The 14,607-nt window shown below is 34.2% G+C and overlaps 2 protein-coding genes across 4 annotated transcripts; one reads left to right on the top strand and one right to left on the bottom strand.

The window, feature by feature from the left end:
• The first annotated feature begins 595 nt into the window (after window positions 1-595).
• Window positions 596-9,907, top strand: LOC109175963 (phenylalanine--tRNA ligase beta subunit, cytoplasmic). The gene is made up of 19 exons (XM_019325344.1): window positions 596-764; window positions 849-904; window positions 1,168-1,268; window positions 1,575-1,704; window positions 1,837-1,952; window positions 2,561-2,627; window positions 3,200-3,241; window positions 3,326-3,370; window positions 3,502-3,578; window positions 3,883-4,009; window positions 4,093-4,260; window positions 4,413-4,541; window positions 4,623-4,724; window positions 5,533-5,664; window positions 6,698-6,772; window positions 7,917-8,024; window positions 8,515-8,610; window positions 8,693-8,776; window positions 9,615-9,907. Exons 1-19 carry the CDS (start codon window positions 707-709, stop codon window positions 9,681-9,683), a joined length of 1,782 nt encoding a protein of 593 aa, XP_019180889.1. The 5' UTR covers window positions 596-706; the 3' UTR covers window positions 9,684-9,907.
• A 91-nt stretch (window positions 9,908-9,998) lies between these two features.
• LOC109175966 (receptor homology region, transmembrane domain- and RING domain-containing protein 2-like) lies at window positions 9,999-13,826 on the bottom strand. Of its 3 annotated transcripts, XM_019325353.1 has the most exons (5): window positions 13,501-13,826; window positions 12,489-12,719; window positions 11,452-11,856; window positions 10,366-10,692; window positions 9,999-10,335 (listed from the first exon to the last, which is right to left on the bottom strand). In XM_019325353.1, exons 1-5 carry the CDS (start codon window positions 13,625-13,627, stop codon window positions 10,205-10,207), a joined length of 1,221 nt encoding a protein of 406 aa, XP_019180898.1. In that variant the 5' UTR covers window positions 13,628-13,826; the 3' UTR covers window positions 9,999-10,204. The 3 variants fall into 3 exon arrangements, with proteins under 3 accessions (XP_019180898.1, XP_019180896.1, XP_019180897.1); XM_019325351.1 differs by having other exon boundaries at window positions 9,999-10,692; XM_019325352.1 differs by having other exon boundaries at window positions 9,999-10,692; window positions 11,452-11,850.
• Window positions 13,827-14,607: the final 781 nt, after the last annotated feature.

The raw sequence follows: 14,607 nt of genomic DNA, 5'->3' as shown, positions 1-14,607 counted from the left end.
CACCTTGTGATCCTTGCTGGTAAAGAGCCACAATGTGGTAAACCAGTCTAGATTACACTAACTGAATACCTCAAATCAAAAAACCAAAAAGACTAATATGCCGCTCTTACTAAAAGTTAAACTTGAAGCGTTGTGGTTATCAACCAAACAGACTAATATGCCGCTCTTACTAAAAGTTAAACTTGAAGCGTTGTGGTTATCAACCAAACAGACTAATATGCCGCTCTTACTAAAAGTTAAACTTGAAGCGTTGTGGTTATCAAACTAACCGTCTGACTAACTTAGCTAGTCCAATATTTGGTATTCTGTGACAATTTTTTTTTTTATTTAATTGACTTTAATTTATGAGACAATTTAATAATTTGCATATTTTTATATTTTATTATTGTTTAGGAAACATTCATAAATTACATAATAAAAAATATTATGAAATTACATATTAAAAAAATCAATTAAATTATTGGTTTTTAAAATATTGTTTTGAAAAAAGAGATTAAGATTATAAAATATTAAAATGTCAATGTTAATAAAATCATGAAATTAAATACAATCAAATTTTATGAAAAGAAAATAATGTAAACCGGTTTGATTCCCATTTCCCAGTTCATATCCTCCGGTCCAAGAGAACTCACGCACACCATCTTTTCAGGGTTTTTCACTTCCGTTCCACAGCAGCTCCACATCCGTCCATCTTTTTGCCGCCGCCATGCCCACCGTTAGCGTTGGAAGAGATCGGCTCTTTGAAGCTCTCGGTCGCACTTACAGTTAGTTCTCTCTCTCTCTCTTTTATTTGTTACTCATATATGTATATATATAGATATATTCTTTTAACTATTGTCGGATCCCAGCCGAAGAAGAATTTGAAGAATTGTGCTTCAAGTTTGGAATTGAGCTCGATGATGTCGTAAGTGCTCTTATACTCGCCTTCTATTCATCAATGCAACGTATAGGCTGTGGGATTTAAGTGCATTATGTCAAATGTTGCTCATTTTTTAATGACATTTTCTATTTTTATTGAAAGATTTAATCTCGGTCAACTCTTGTGTTTGTATTCATTTTTTTGTTAATTTGCCTCTTCACAGGAATAATATAAATTGAGAAAGTTTATTGAATTCAAGTTAATGTCTGATGGTTACTTAATGAGTTTATGCACATATGTCATTGCAGACGACAGAGAAGGCAATTAAACGGAAAGAACAGCATTTGGAGGACGAAGAAACATCTGAAGATGAGGAAATTATATACAAGATTGATATTCCCGCTAACAGGTGCTCTTAATTATCATTATCATTATCATTAAATTATATACTACTTAGGATGAAATAACCAAACTGAAGTAATTTAATATTTAGTGATGATTTAAAATTAACAACTTGTACGTGTGAAAGACTAGAACTTTGGTTTTTGTAGTGGCAAGTGGCAACTATCTCTTGTATACATATTGTAGATTGCCGATTAGGATCACAGATTGAAGAAAGTTGTTGAGATCTTAGTTCATCTTTTCTTCCACTGCGAATATGAAAATTATAGCCTGGAGAAGTGATATGTCCTTTTTGTTTAAATTATGGTTACAGGTATGATTTACTTTGCCTCGAGGGGCTAGTTCAAGCCCTTCGCATTTTTAATGGGCTTGATCCAATACCTACATATAAGGTTGCAAATATCAGTGAAGAATCCATGCTGAAAATGCACGTCAAGCCTGAGGTATTACCTTTGTTGATTATTATTCTCATGCATGGTGTACATGTAGTTTAACCTACTGGTCCTACTACCTTTGTGCTAACTGGTAACTAATTCTGTGTATGAATATGTGATGATCACTGTTCCTCTTTGCAGACTTCAAAGATCCGACAGTTTGTTGTCTGTGCTGTTTTAAGAGGTGTAACTTTTGATGAAGCAAGATATAATAGCTTTATTGATCTACAAGATCGACTTCATCAGAACATTTGCCGGTAATTCTCTCATATTCACGAAGCAAAAGTTGTTTCTTGAGCATTTTAATATTTTCTTTCAATTTCTTTTCTTAGCCCTCCTTGATGGAATAGATTAGTTTCAATTGCTTTGACCCTTTGGATGCCCATAACAGTAAGTAGCTAATATTTGTTTGGGGAGTTAATACTAGTTGGGTCCTCCGAGTATAGTGGCACCGCCATGTTTAGTCCTAAACTTTCAATATATAGGAAGAAGATAGAATTGCCAATGAGAATATCAGTTAGACTGCTAAGGAGTCTGTCTTTTACTGTTCATCCTCCCTGATGCTCTGTGTAAACCCCCATCAAGAGGAGTGAAGTTTTTCAAATTCTGTCTTTGTTTTGATTAACTTTTTTCTATTTTATTGTCCCTGATAAGTAAGTGCTTGTTATTCTTCTGGATTATTATACTTTTTCAAAGCTGGAACAGTAAAATGTTTCAAATAGTTTGACATAGTTATAGCTTGTTATTCTCATCTACTGGTTGTTCACTCAGCCACATACGTACACGGTACATCTCTCTTGCTTTTCTAGTTTTCTTGGTGCTAGAGGTTTTATGCACTTTTGATTCTTGATCTTTGTTTTTCTAGGCGAAGAACCTTGGTTGCTATTGGAACTCATGACTTGGATACAATACAATCCCCTTTCACATATGAGGTATTTTAATTTAATAATTTATGGCAATGGCTTCCTTTGTTCTCTCTGTGAACTTGCTTTACTGTTCACATATCATTTACATTCTCTTTTAACTTGATATATGTAATTTCCTTGCCCTTGGCTTCTACAGAGATGTACAATAAGCAGCAGACAGTATAAAAACATTTGTTTGATTACTCCCTGTGTCTGATAAAATGCTCCCCTTCCCACTTCTATGTTGGTTGCCCCACAAAAATGCTTTCCAAATAATAAGTGATGTGCTCTAATTTTAACTTCATCAATAAGCCATTTGTCTTCAAAATCATTTATAGGTTAAAATACTGTGTAAAGAATAATATTAAGCATAATGTTGGAATATTAAAATATTAAAACCAAAAGAAACTTTCAGATAGAGTTAATATGCTTTACTAAAACTTTGAGTTTGGTCAAAGGGGTTGTTTTCTGGGTCTAAGAGAGTTTTATCTGCGAACAGTTCTGTTTGCTATTCATTTTTTTTTTTTAATTTCATATTTCTAATGATGAAAATTCTTTGTTTTTGCTCAAGTGATTTTTTTTGGTGGTTCAAATTTCAGGCTTTGCCTCCCTCAGAAATCAACTTTGTTCCGTTGAAACAGGTTAATGGTCTTATTGTGTCTTTTTCTTTGTTGACTAAGGGTATCTTGGTGCTTATGCTAATATGTTTACTTGGTTCTTTCCAGAAAGAAAGTTTCAGAGCTGATAAGCTGATGGAATATTACAGAGAGGTTGAAACCTGAACATGGCTTCTCATTTTTTTAAAATGCTAATATTAGGAAATATTTTATTTTATTTTATTTTCTTGTTATTGTATGGTGCAATATCTTGATGTATCTGCAATTGCTCCATGTATTTGCAGCATGATCTGAAACTGAAGAAGTTCTTACACATAATTGAGAATTCACCAGTGTTTCCTGTTATATATGACCGTAACAGGTATTTAGTTTCCTGTTCCCTCACATTAAATTTTTAAACTGTATAAATATCATGATTTTGTTATATCTTATTGCACTGGTTTGTGTTCATTCTTCTGTCATATTATCTGTATGTTACAGACTACAGTTCATTTGAAATGTATCACTTTTGGTACTTTAAATTACTCTGAAAACAATCTAACCGGCGCAAGCCATCTTCGCACACTATGAACTACTGTGACAGCTTATGATTTACTTTTTAAAATGAAAAAGTCCTTATTTGAAGTCTTTTTAACTTGGTGAACTTTTGTTGTTTTTTCGTGCAGAACTTTATTGTCTTTGCCTCCTATTATTAATGGTGCACATTCTGCCATTAAATTAAATACAAGGAATGTGTTCATTGAATGCACAGCCACAGATTTGACAAAGGCCAATATTGTTTTGAACACAATGGTATAAGGATTCTGAATGCTTAAGCTTTCTTCTAATGTATTTTTCTGTATAGTTATTATTATTATTTGCCATCTTTATTGCAGGTGACTATGTTTTCAGCTTACTGTGAAAGGAAGTTTGAAGTTGAACCAGTTAAAGTAATATATCCTGATGGAAAATCACACATTTGTCCTGACCTTTCAGTCTACGAAATGGATGTATCTTTGTCATACATTAACAGCGTAGTTGGAGCCTCCTTGGCCGAAAATCAAGTATTGTGCTTTAAGACTCTAATTTCAACTTCATTTTGTTACAACCTCTGGATTTGCTTTAGCACCAGATTACCCATTGTCAGAACAAATTAATTATATGTTCTTGAAAATTATACTAAAAATTGCAGATTTACATAATACTTTCATTTCAGGTGGCAGATTTATTGCATAAAATGCAACTGCATGCTAAGAAATCTGTTTCTAAAGATGAGCAAGTCAAGTTTATTGTGTCTGTTCCTCCCACTAGAAGTGATGTTCTTCATGCTTGTGATGTGGCTGAGGTACTTGTTCTGGCACATTTATGAAAAAAAATGTTCCAATGCACCAGTTTTTTTTCCTAACTGATATACTATATTCTCAAGGATGTTGCAATTGCTTTTGGCTACAATGAAATTCCAAAACGAAAGCTTGCATCGTTGAAGCCCCTCCCACTTAGTCAATTAAGTGATCTGATTCGAATGGAGGTAATCTCAATGCATTCATGTGTTCATTTGCATTGTTGATGACATCTCTGCAGTTCTGTTATTATTTAAATAGATGTTATTGTGGTTATGATTATTCTTGTGTGAATTTACATTATTTACAAAGTTACATGCTGCCTTTGCTCTGAATTTGTTACTACATTATGTAACATAATGTTTTGTAGTGCATTGTTATCTCTCTCAAAACAAATCTTATTGCTACTGAAGTAATGGCGACCATCATTGTTGTCTTTGTGATCATGGATTCAAACTTCATTCTCTTCTCTAAAAATATTACTGCAGTGTGAGGGCCTTCTGAAACATACTTTATTCTAGGGGGGTATCTCTCCCATCTTCCTGTTATAAACTGATGATATAAAAGACTAGAGCAACAGCCTTATTACAGCCCGTCATGTCAACTGCCCACACTGTTCTGTCACCATTTCTTTCCTGCAGTATATGGATCAGTCTAATAACCCCTTCTACTTTGTAATCTTGCAAATTTCCATGGAACGGCTACCACTAGTTCCTTATCCAATCTTGAACCCTTTAACCACCTGTATACTTGTGTGGACTATGGGTTTCCATGGCCCATGATGCTGAAGAGTTAACAATCATCTACATCAAGCTTAGCAATAATTTATTATGGTAAGGGACAGTTCATTCTAATTGGTGAGGGAGAAATTTGTTCCTTTTGTTGTCTCATGTAGCCTGATAATAGTAAGTACTCCATGTGCGATTTGACATTCGATCTCCACATGCAACCTTTACGGCTTTCACTCTAGACTAACCTTTTATATATTTCTTTTAGGTTGCAATGGCAGGTTACACAGAGGTGTTGACATGGATATTGTGTTCTAAAAAAGAAATTGCCTCCCTGCTGAAGCATGGAGAAGATAATTCGGCAGTTGTAATTGCCGATTCTCGTACTTCTGAGTTTGAGGTTAGCTCTCTGCACAAAACAACTCATTTAACTCGTGAAAATTTAAACACTTGCAACTGGTAGTGGATCTGAGTCCTTGCTGTTACTAAAGAACAAAACAAGAAAACATCCATGATGAAGAGGATATTTTTTAATGCTTCCTATTACATCTGAAACAAAAATCAATTCTTAAGTAGAATTCTGTAGAAGCCTCATGGGATAATTCTCACAGGTCCTATCCAGAGAAAGAGATGTAAAGACATTGGTTTGAGTTTTTTTTTTTTTTATGCATCAAAGTGCCTCTAAGCCTGAGCAATTTGATAGAATGATGTTTTGGGACGTATAAATTGTCTTGGGAAGCTTATACATGTATGTAAAATCTTTAGTTGAAAACTTCTCCTCTAGCACTTGTAACAATGGAAATTATCATTTATTTAAATGTAGAAAAGAATCAAAAGATACAAAAAGATGCTATATTGATCATGTTGCTTGCATAGTTACCAGGAAATTTTTTTCTCCTTCCATTGGGAGTTCTATACTTCTATTAGTGGTGGGTTTGGGTTTGCAGCAGAAGAAAGTATGGGAGGAAATCAAAGACTAGTGATGATTGAGATGCAAAGCTAGACAAAAGCCTTGATGTTTTTATGGATTTACTTTTGATCTTGAGGTTTTTGACTGAGGAGTGGTGATAAAAGTTTGGTGCCATGAAGGAAAAGGCTACGTGACTTGGTTTACCTGTGGTTTTGATTAGTTTAGGTGAAAATGAGGACAATAAGAAAAGTTAATTTCTGAATGTCTAGATCTAGCTTTGACCTCCCTGCATGTATTTGGGGGAGTCTGCTAGCTATTTGTACTAACTTTGGAAATGTTCTCTTGGAAGATATCTGAGCCTATCTGTAGACAGTTGTGCTTTTTCTTGTTATGCTAGTTTCCTTGCTTGTTACAAACATTTCTTCTTGTGCTAGTTCCCTTGCTCCCTTCACTACTTCTGCCACTGCCATTATATCTTGTGACATTTACAGTTATTTTTATTTTTCTGTCATATCTTTACCAGGTTGTGCGGACACGTCTAATGCCAGGCATATTGAAAACTGTTGGACACAATAAAGACCATCCGAAACCTATAAAGGTATTTGGCATTTACTTTGCTCATTTCCTTATTTGTTATAGCCATCGTTGTCATTGCTCATTTCCTTATTTGTTATACTTATAGCCATCGTTGCCATTGGCTTTTATTGGCAGTTTCTTAATGAACGTTAGGAGAAGGTTATAGTTCATACCTATGAATTTAAAGCTATTCATCTTATCCAACTTCATTGAACTGTAATGCTATGAAGCCTTATGTTCTACTAATAAATTAGACGTTAATGTATAAAATAAAGAAAAGTAATTTAAAGGTCAAAACATAGTAAGTTATTAACCAAGTTAACTTACCTTTTCCTTTTGTTTTGGTTGAGGCTGGAAAATTAGCTACTACGCTTGAAATATAATTTACTACTTGATGCACAAGCCCTTGTTATGGCTACACTTGAAACTGCTCCTATATACGCACTATTGGTTTTGAAGATATGGACTACATTTGAGTGCCCATAAAACCTATACTTGAAACTGCTAAATTTGGTCCCCCCTCATCATCATCAGCATCAAAAAAGAAAAACATAGGTTAGCAGAATTTATTTGGGTTCAGAAGTGGGACCCAGAAATTTGGGTTCAGTTTGTTTTTTATTCTCCTTACATGTCTTATGGGATTTGATTCAAAACATTCTTAAAAGGTTCATAAACTTGCAGTATCTTTTGTTCTATCATAAGTTGGTAGCATATGTAATATTATAGTTCAAACAAATATTATGCATCTGTTATAACCTGAAAAACTTTAGAGAAATAAAGAAAGGAAAAACTGTGAAATAACATGCTGAGTTTTGGGAAATTCCAACTCAACCTATATTCTTTATTTCTCAGTATAATTTTATAGCATAATGTGTAAGAAATGATTTTTTTTTTCTTTTCTTTTTGATTACTATGGATTTTGTTGCTTCAAATTTCTTTGAAAGAGAAGTGATGTTCAGTGTCATAGTTGTATGAGAAAAGTAACTTATTAGACGCATTGTGATTTTTTTTTTTTGGATTGGTGGACATTATGATTACAAAGTACAAACTTACCGGATAGAGTTGCCAAAATCTTCATGCAGTCTGCTGCCTTGAATTTTGTATCTATTTTGATTGATGAAGGCTTTTGTGTGTGAAACATTAAACTGATGCTTTTTTCATTTTAGATATTTGAAGTAGGGGATGTAGTCTTCTTGGACAACACTAAGGATGTTGGTGCAATTAATCGTCGTCACCTTGCTGCTCTGTATTGCGGTGCCAACTCAGGATTTGAGGTATAAATTCCACTTTATTTTCTGTGTCTATATATATATATATATATATATATATATATATATATATATATATAAATTAAATGTCCTTGGTTCTTGTCTCTGTATTTTATGTCTCCCAAGTGATCAAGTCCTTTTCAAATGACCTTAAGTGATGATAGTGCACCAGGACTTGTAATTTTGTCTATCACTCTATTGCATCTGTCATTTCCACTGTATCTTAAAATATTGTTTGATATGGAATCACTATTTCTCTTGCATACTGTCACCTTTAACATGTTAAAATGAAGCTCTGAAGTTGGGAAATACCAAGTTCAGCCCTAGGTATAAGCTAAGGCCCAAACCAGACTAATTAGAGTTGGGTTTGAATCCCATCTCCACCATCCACAATAAAATTTATCAAAAGAAATATAAATAAAAGTGTTGATAAATATCTTATTCTGAAATGATTCCATTCAACTTACCAGATCTTTTAAACACTTTTGTTTTGCAGCTAATACATGGTCTAGTTGATAGAATAATGGAAGTGACTGCAACTCCATTTGTAACACCTGGCAATACTTCAGGCTACTACATAGAAAGTTCAGATGTACGCTTTTCCCTTTGTCATGGGTTGCTTTTAAATCTCTCTTGCCCTTGTGACAAAGTACTCACAGTTGTTAATTTCATAGGAGCCTGAGCTTCTTCAAGGAAGACAAGCAAGAGTCATTTGCAGAGGAAAGCACATTGGTAACTTTGGCATTGTGCACCCCGAGGTACATATGTTTTCATCTAATGGTATTTGTTGGTGAATAAGTTGATTTTCAAAATCATGCAATGTCTCGGAGCCAGTCATCACTGAAAGCTCCTTAACTATTGAATTCTTTCCTAGATGATGGAATTTTCTGTCAAGCACTATTGTTTTTAGAAAGTCTTGTATCTTTAGGTTATAGGAACACCTTCCCATATTACCAGACTTTTAAAACATTTACACTTACATACATGATATGACTGTTCCATTAGATGGTAAAGGTTTTATAAATAATCTCAAGGCTTACAGTCTTCAAGGATTTAAAATAACTCTTAAATAAGTTTTTCCACTTTAACTCTGATTTAATTTCTTCAATTAAGCTCATGACAGAATCAGTATATGATGTTACACTTTTTTTTTTTATAAGTAAAGAACACATTTTTATAATTATTTGGAAGAGATACAAGGAAACCAACTTATCTTGCACTTCTGTAAAATGGTGCAAGCAAGAGAAAGGGATATCACGGAGAAAAGAACCCTTGTGGTTTTAATTAGTAAACACTTTCAGCAGTTTCAGATTCTATGGTTGGCCGATAATGACAATTTGTTTTCTTGAACTTGTAAAAGAATTGACCTGCTATCTCGTAATGGATACAACATTGCGCTTGTAAATTCTCCATTTTCCTAATGAATCTCTTATTAAGTTATTTTGACAATTTTGTATAATGGAATGTCCACTGCCAAGAGAAACCTCAGTTCCAAACATTACTGATTTTTGGCCCTTCATCAACAGTTGAAGTCCTATTTCCTAATGGGATTATATTATTCTGATTGTGTTTTTGAATTTACGTCTGTGGATTCAGGTCCTTGCAAACTTCGACATTCCAGACCCTTGTTCGTTTGTTGAGCTCGACTTGGAGAAGCTCTTATAGTTTTACATCACATCACAATGTACTCTGCACTGCCTTCTCTTCGGTACTGATTAGCGTACTTCTTATAATTCGCTTCTGCACCCTTAATGAGTATTGTATATCAAACTTCATTAGCTATATAACTTAAACTGATTGCTTTCATTGTTTTCGACTCTAAATACTCAATTTTCAAAGTTGGATACATATTTTTTGAATCACAGCAAAATTCAAATTTGAAACCAGCAGATTTTGTATTTAGTTATTATTCTTATTGCTGCTGCTGTTCAGCTGTTGTTTATTTTGTGATCACCTTTTGATAACCATACAAGGAAATAGTTGCATCATTCACAATTTCACATTCATCTTGAAGAAAACTGCTTTTATATTTTTCTGCCCTAGTCATATACACAAGCTGATATGAATTCTGTCAGACTAGAAAGTGCAATAGTTATTATAAACTAAAACCAATAGATATATAAGAAGAATATACAAATCAATGGTTCTTCATGTACCAATAATCATCCCTGCAAGTCTCTGGCAAGCTAGACTTGGCAATCTGGAAGAGAGTGGGCCGAGGCGAATGGGGAAAAGCTTGCGTTAGACTCGCTGCGTTGCAGTGGGTTTGGCTGCTGACTTGGAGAAACAATAAAACTTGATGAAGAAGCATTGCCTGGAGAAATATGACTTGGATACAGAGATGATGAGGAAGGATACTGAAACCCTAATGAGTGAGGTGAAACTAAATAAGAAGCATGTGGCGATCTCCGCGAAGATGCATTTCTAAAGTCTATTGAGATCTGGTTTGTACTGGGATGGGGTAGTTGGTGGAATGAAGAATGAAGCGACTGAGGTCGCGAATCTGCTGCTGCTGCTAATGTTGATCTAACAGATGAGCAAGACGTTGATGAAAGTAATGGTGTGGATTCTGATGCTGGTGGTTCACCCACTCTAGTTCTAGCATCACGCTTGCAAACAGGGCAGAAGGACCTCCATGATGTGAGCCAAGCATCCACACATATAGCATGAAATTCTGTCAAAATTAGGACAAGCATATGTCACAATTCACCAAACCAATTATATGTAGTATGAGATAGGAACACATACGAGACAAAGGGGGTATTTGGTAAATATCTGTTAGCTGATTGGATTAGTGAGTTTGATTAGTTGATAACATTAACTGATTGTAAAAAAGTATTTGGTAAATTAGCTGTTAGCTGATTTATCTGTTAGCTAATTGGATTAGTGAGTTTGACTAGTTGATAACATTAACTGATTGTAAAAAAGTATTTGGTAAATTAGCTGTTAGCTGATTACATACAAAATGACTTTCTTAAAAAGCTGATTGAAAAAGCTACTTTAAGTAGCTTTTTGAATTTTAGCATTTTGTAGTAATAAGTTACAATACTTGTATTGATTGTTTAACCAAATCAAACAGCTAACAGTAGTCAAATAAGCAGCTAATAGTAGTCAAATAAGCTAAAATTGACTGATAGGCTAACTATTTTACCAAACAGTTATTTGACACACCTAGCTGAAAAACTAATAGCTAATAAGTTAATTGATTGAAATTAAAGTGTTTGGTAAACGAGTTTGAATTCTTGCTCCCTTGGTTTGAGCCGGTTAACTATGGGTAATCTAAATTTACTTCCTTGTGGTCCTTTGCCGGATAGGGTCACAAGGCGGGGTTTACCGTTTACCTACACCCAACGTCATCCAAAAAAAGAGCTAGATACACTTAGCTAAATTAAGATATATGATGAAACATATGAAAATATCTTTTAAGACTTACTGTGAGAACATGGCAGAATCCTGAGCTTATCCCCAATGCTATAATCTTCAAGGCATATAGCACATGATGTTGAAGTACAATTATCCTCGACAACCACTGTAAATATTGAACTTGGCATGGCTTTTACCAGACGGCTACTCATCCCGTGAACTTCTCTAACACGTCTAGGTCTAGGTCTCTCTCTTCTTCGGTTATACCTCCCAACAAAGAAGTAGACGACCACCATAGCTGACATTGCAAAGAATACAATGAACACTATGACCAAGGATGACCATGCTGAAGCCTCAAGGCTTGGTACTATCCATAAGTCGATGTCAGAGTCACCCGCATACTTTGCAAGGACTAATCCTGAAGCTTTTGAAACAAAGACAGCAGGTATCTTTATACCAGAAGAACTCCCTGCCACTAGAATTTGCTAGGTTAGAATATGATTTTGATGCAAGTTCATAATCACAAACTGAAAAGCAAACTGAACATAATAACATATACTATAAGAAAGTCACAGTATGAACATCTGGAGTGGATGCCATTGATAACTAAGGTAGGGGAAAGTTTACAGTCCATTTAGCCTATGATGATTAGGCAGCAAGTTTAGGGCCTCATTTTGGGGTTGTTTGGGAGAGGAAACTGAGGGGGATATAAGAGGAAAGTGCCTGTTTGAAGGGCTGTGCTAGGGAAGATAGATGTATATAGCCCCCCGTGAGGCTAGCTCAAGTGGTAAACCACCTGACCTAAAGTCACCACTCCCACCAACATCTTAGAGTAGTTTGGGTCATTGGGCTTCCTAGATTAGGCTCCCCAAGTTAACGGAAACTAGAGTTTAGGCCATTGGCCTCCTCCAGTGACTCTTGGGCAGGGGTTCTACTTTTTCAGAATGGTTATTTGGCTCAAAGTCCTTGAACCAATGAGATACTAGTTAATGTGTGAGCATATGGGGCACCACAGGGGCAACAGATGGCTCCACAATTAAATAAAATTTAATAAACATGAAAGAAATAATACTTCAGCAGAAAAATTGACAGCGGAAGAGTGATTACTTTCAACCAAATCACCGAATACGTTGTCATAGATTATGGCTGCTTTAAACCCTGCAGTTTGGGCTCTTCTGACTTTATCCTTAAAGTTACATCCTCCCCTGATTATCAACACAAATGGAAGTTTGGTGCTGTTGTTAACACTATCAAGCTTATTAGTAAGTGGCAAGCATGCATCCAAAGGCTCAGCCATGTACAGTGTCCCACATTTCTCTGGTTCCTCTACTGGGGGAGCTGAAAGGAAAATCAACTACAGTTAATATAATATTTAAAGAAAACAGAATAGCCAATTTGATGCTAGAAAGAGACAAACAGAGCTCCAACCTGTGCAATACAAATACATATATATAGTTTTATACAAGACAACTTAACCATCAAGGTGGGGGCAACCTTGCCTAGTTGGTAGGTATTGTTGATTTGATAATCATAAGGTTCTAAATTCAACTCCTAATAGAAGTCACCTATAAATCTTTTTGGTTTAAGTTGGTTAATCATAGCAATCTAAACTAGTTTAGAACTTAATTATGTTGGCCAGATTGTTGGCTTGATAACCCTAAAGTTTAAAGTTTGAATTCTGGTAAGAGCGGCCTATCAACCTTTTTGGTTTAAATTAGTTAATCATAGCAACTTAAGTTGGTTTACAATTTAACCAAGTTGATCTTTAAGATTCTAAGTTCGAGTCTCGCTGCAAGCGGCCATTGACCATCTTGGTTTAAACTAATCAAATATATCAACCAAATTTGATTTACATTCTTGTGGTCATTTACCAACTATGATCACAAATACATACTTTCAAATAGTAGCTACAGATTTTCTGCGTCTCCCAACAAAAACAAAAAACTCAACCATCAGGTTTGCGATTTAACTTCACCAGCCTACTAAAAAGCCTCAAATTTCCGAAAATCCACACAAATTAAACGAAACAAAACGGTTCAACTTCTCAAACACCAATAAACAACGAACCGATATTTCAAAATACGAAATTAAACTACGGAGAGAATTCTGGAGAACGCACCAAAGCTAGCTTCAATGTCACCGAATGACAAAGTACCGTTTCTGCTGATTAAAACGACCTCTCCAAGCGCCGTGGAGGCCATCAGAGACCCTAAGCACAACAAGAAGAAAAGCTCCCGGAAATTCATCGTTTCTTCGAATCTCAAACCCTCAAAAATCGCTCTGGAAATTTACATAAACTGCAATCGTAATGAAAAGGAGCGAGGATTGTGCGGAGAGTAGATATAAGATATAGAAACATCAACTTCCATTCTTATCATGATCTGTGTCATTCATTGTTCTGATTGCATTTGGCTTCCCCTGCTTCTAATCCGCGCAGGAATAGGAGTTCAGTATATTTATTTTGTTTGTTAATTTTCCTTCCAATAATTTTGGATAAAATAATTTTTTTAAATAAAAAAGAAAAATAAAAGATTTTTTGGTTCTCTTCTCTTCAAAAAAAGATTTTTTGGGATTAAAAGTGATTTTTTAATATATATATATATATATATATATATATATATATATATATATATATATATATATATATATATATATATCATTTGGTATTGTCATCATGGTAAAACTAGAAGAAAGAACACTCAAATACTTTGTCTTTCTTCTGCTAAAATATTTACAATAGGTTTGATTCATGGAATAAGCTATGAATGGTATTAGAATTTTGTATTTTACGTACACTAAAATTCATTTTTGTTCTCCTTATATTATTAAGAACATTATCATTTATCATTTTTATTCTGACTAAAATTCTTTGTATCTTTATAAATACATATCTTAATCATTACTTATACATCATGGATAATCAATAATAAGATCATTTTCGGACCTCTTGTTATTATAAATGAAATAACATTTCTAAAAATAAACATATTTCATTATTTGTTTAAATATTTTATTCTCAACATTCTTAAGAATGTGTTATTTCCTTTGTAGGGGAATAACCATTTACATAGGACATGATATATTGATTTTAGCCATTCCGGAGTTCTTTTTTTTTTTTTTTTTTTTTTTTTTAAAAATAAAAATTATAAATACATTCTTTAAACGCACATGCTTATATATATATATGCTTTTATTTTCCTTCACCACTAAGATATCAGTTTTAATA

This window comes from Ipomoea nil, unplaced genomic scaffold (genome assembly GCF_001879475.1).
Source record: "Ipomoea nil cultivar Tokyo-kokei standard unplaced genomic scaffold, Asagao_1.1 scaffold0688, whole genome shotgun sequence".
In the NCBI taxonomy this organism is placed as follows: Eukaryota; Viridiplantae; Streptophyta; class Magnoliopsida; order Solanales; family Convolvulaceae; genus Ipomoea; species Ipomoea nil.
This window is presented reverse-complemented; position numbering and strand designations above follow the sequence as displayed.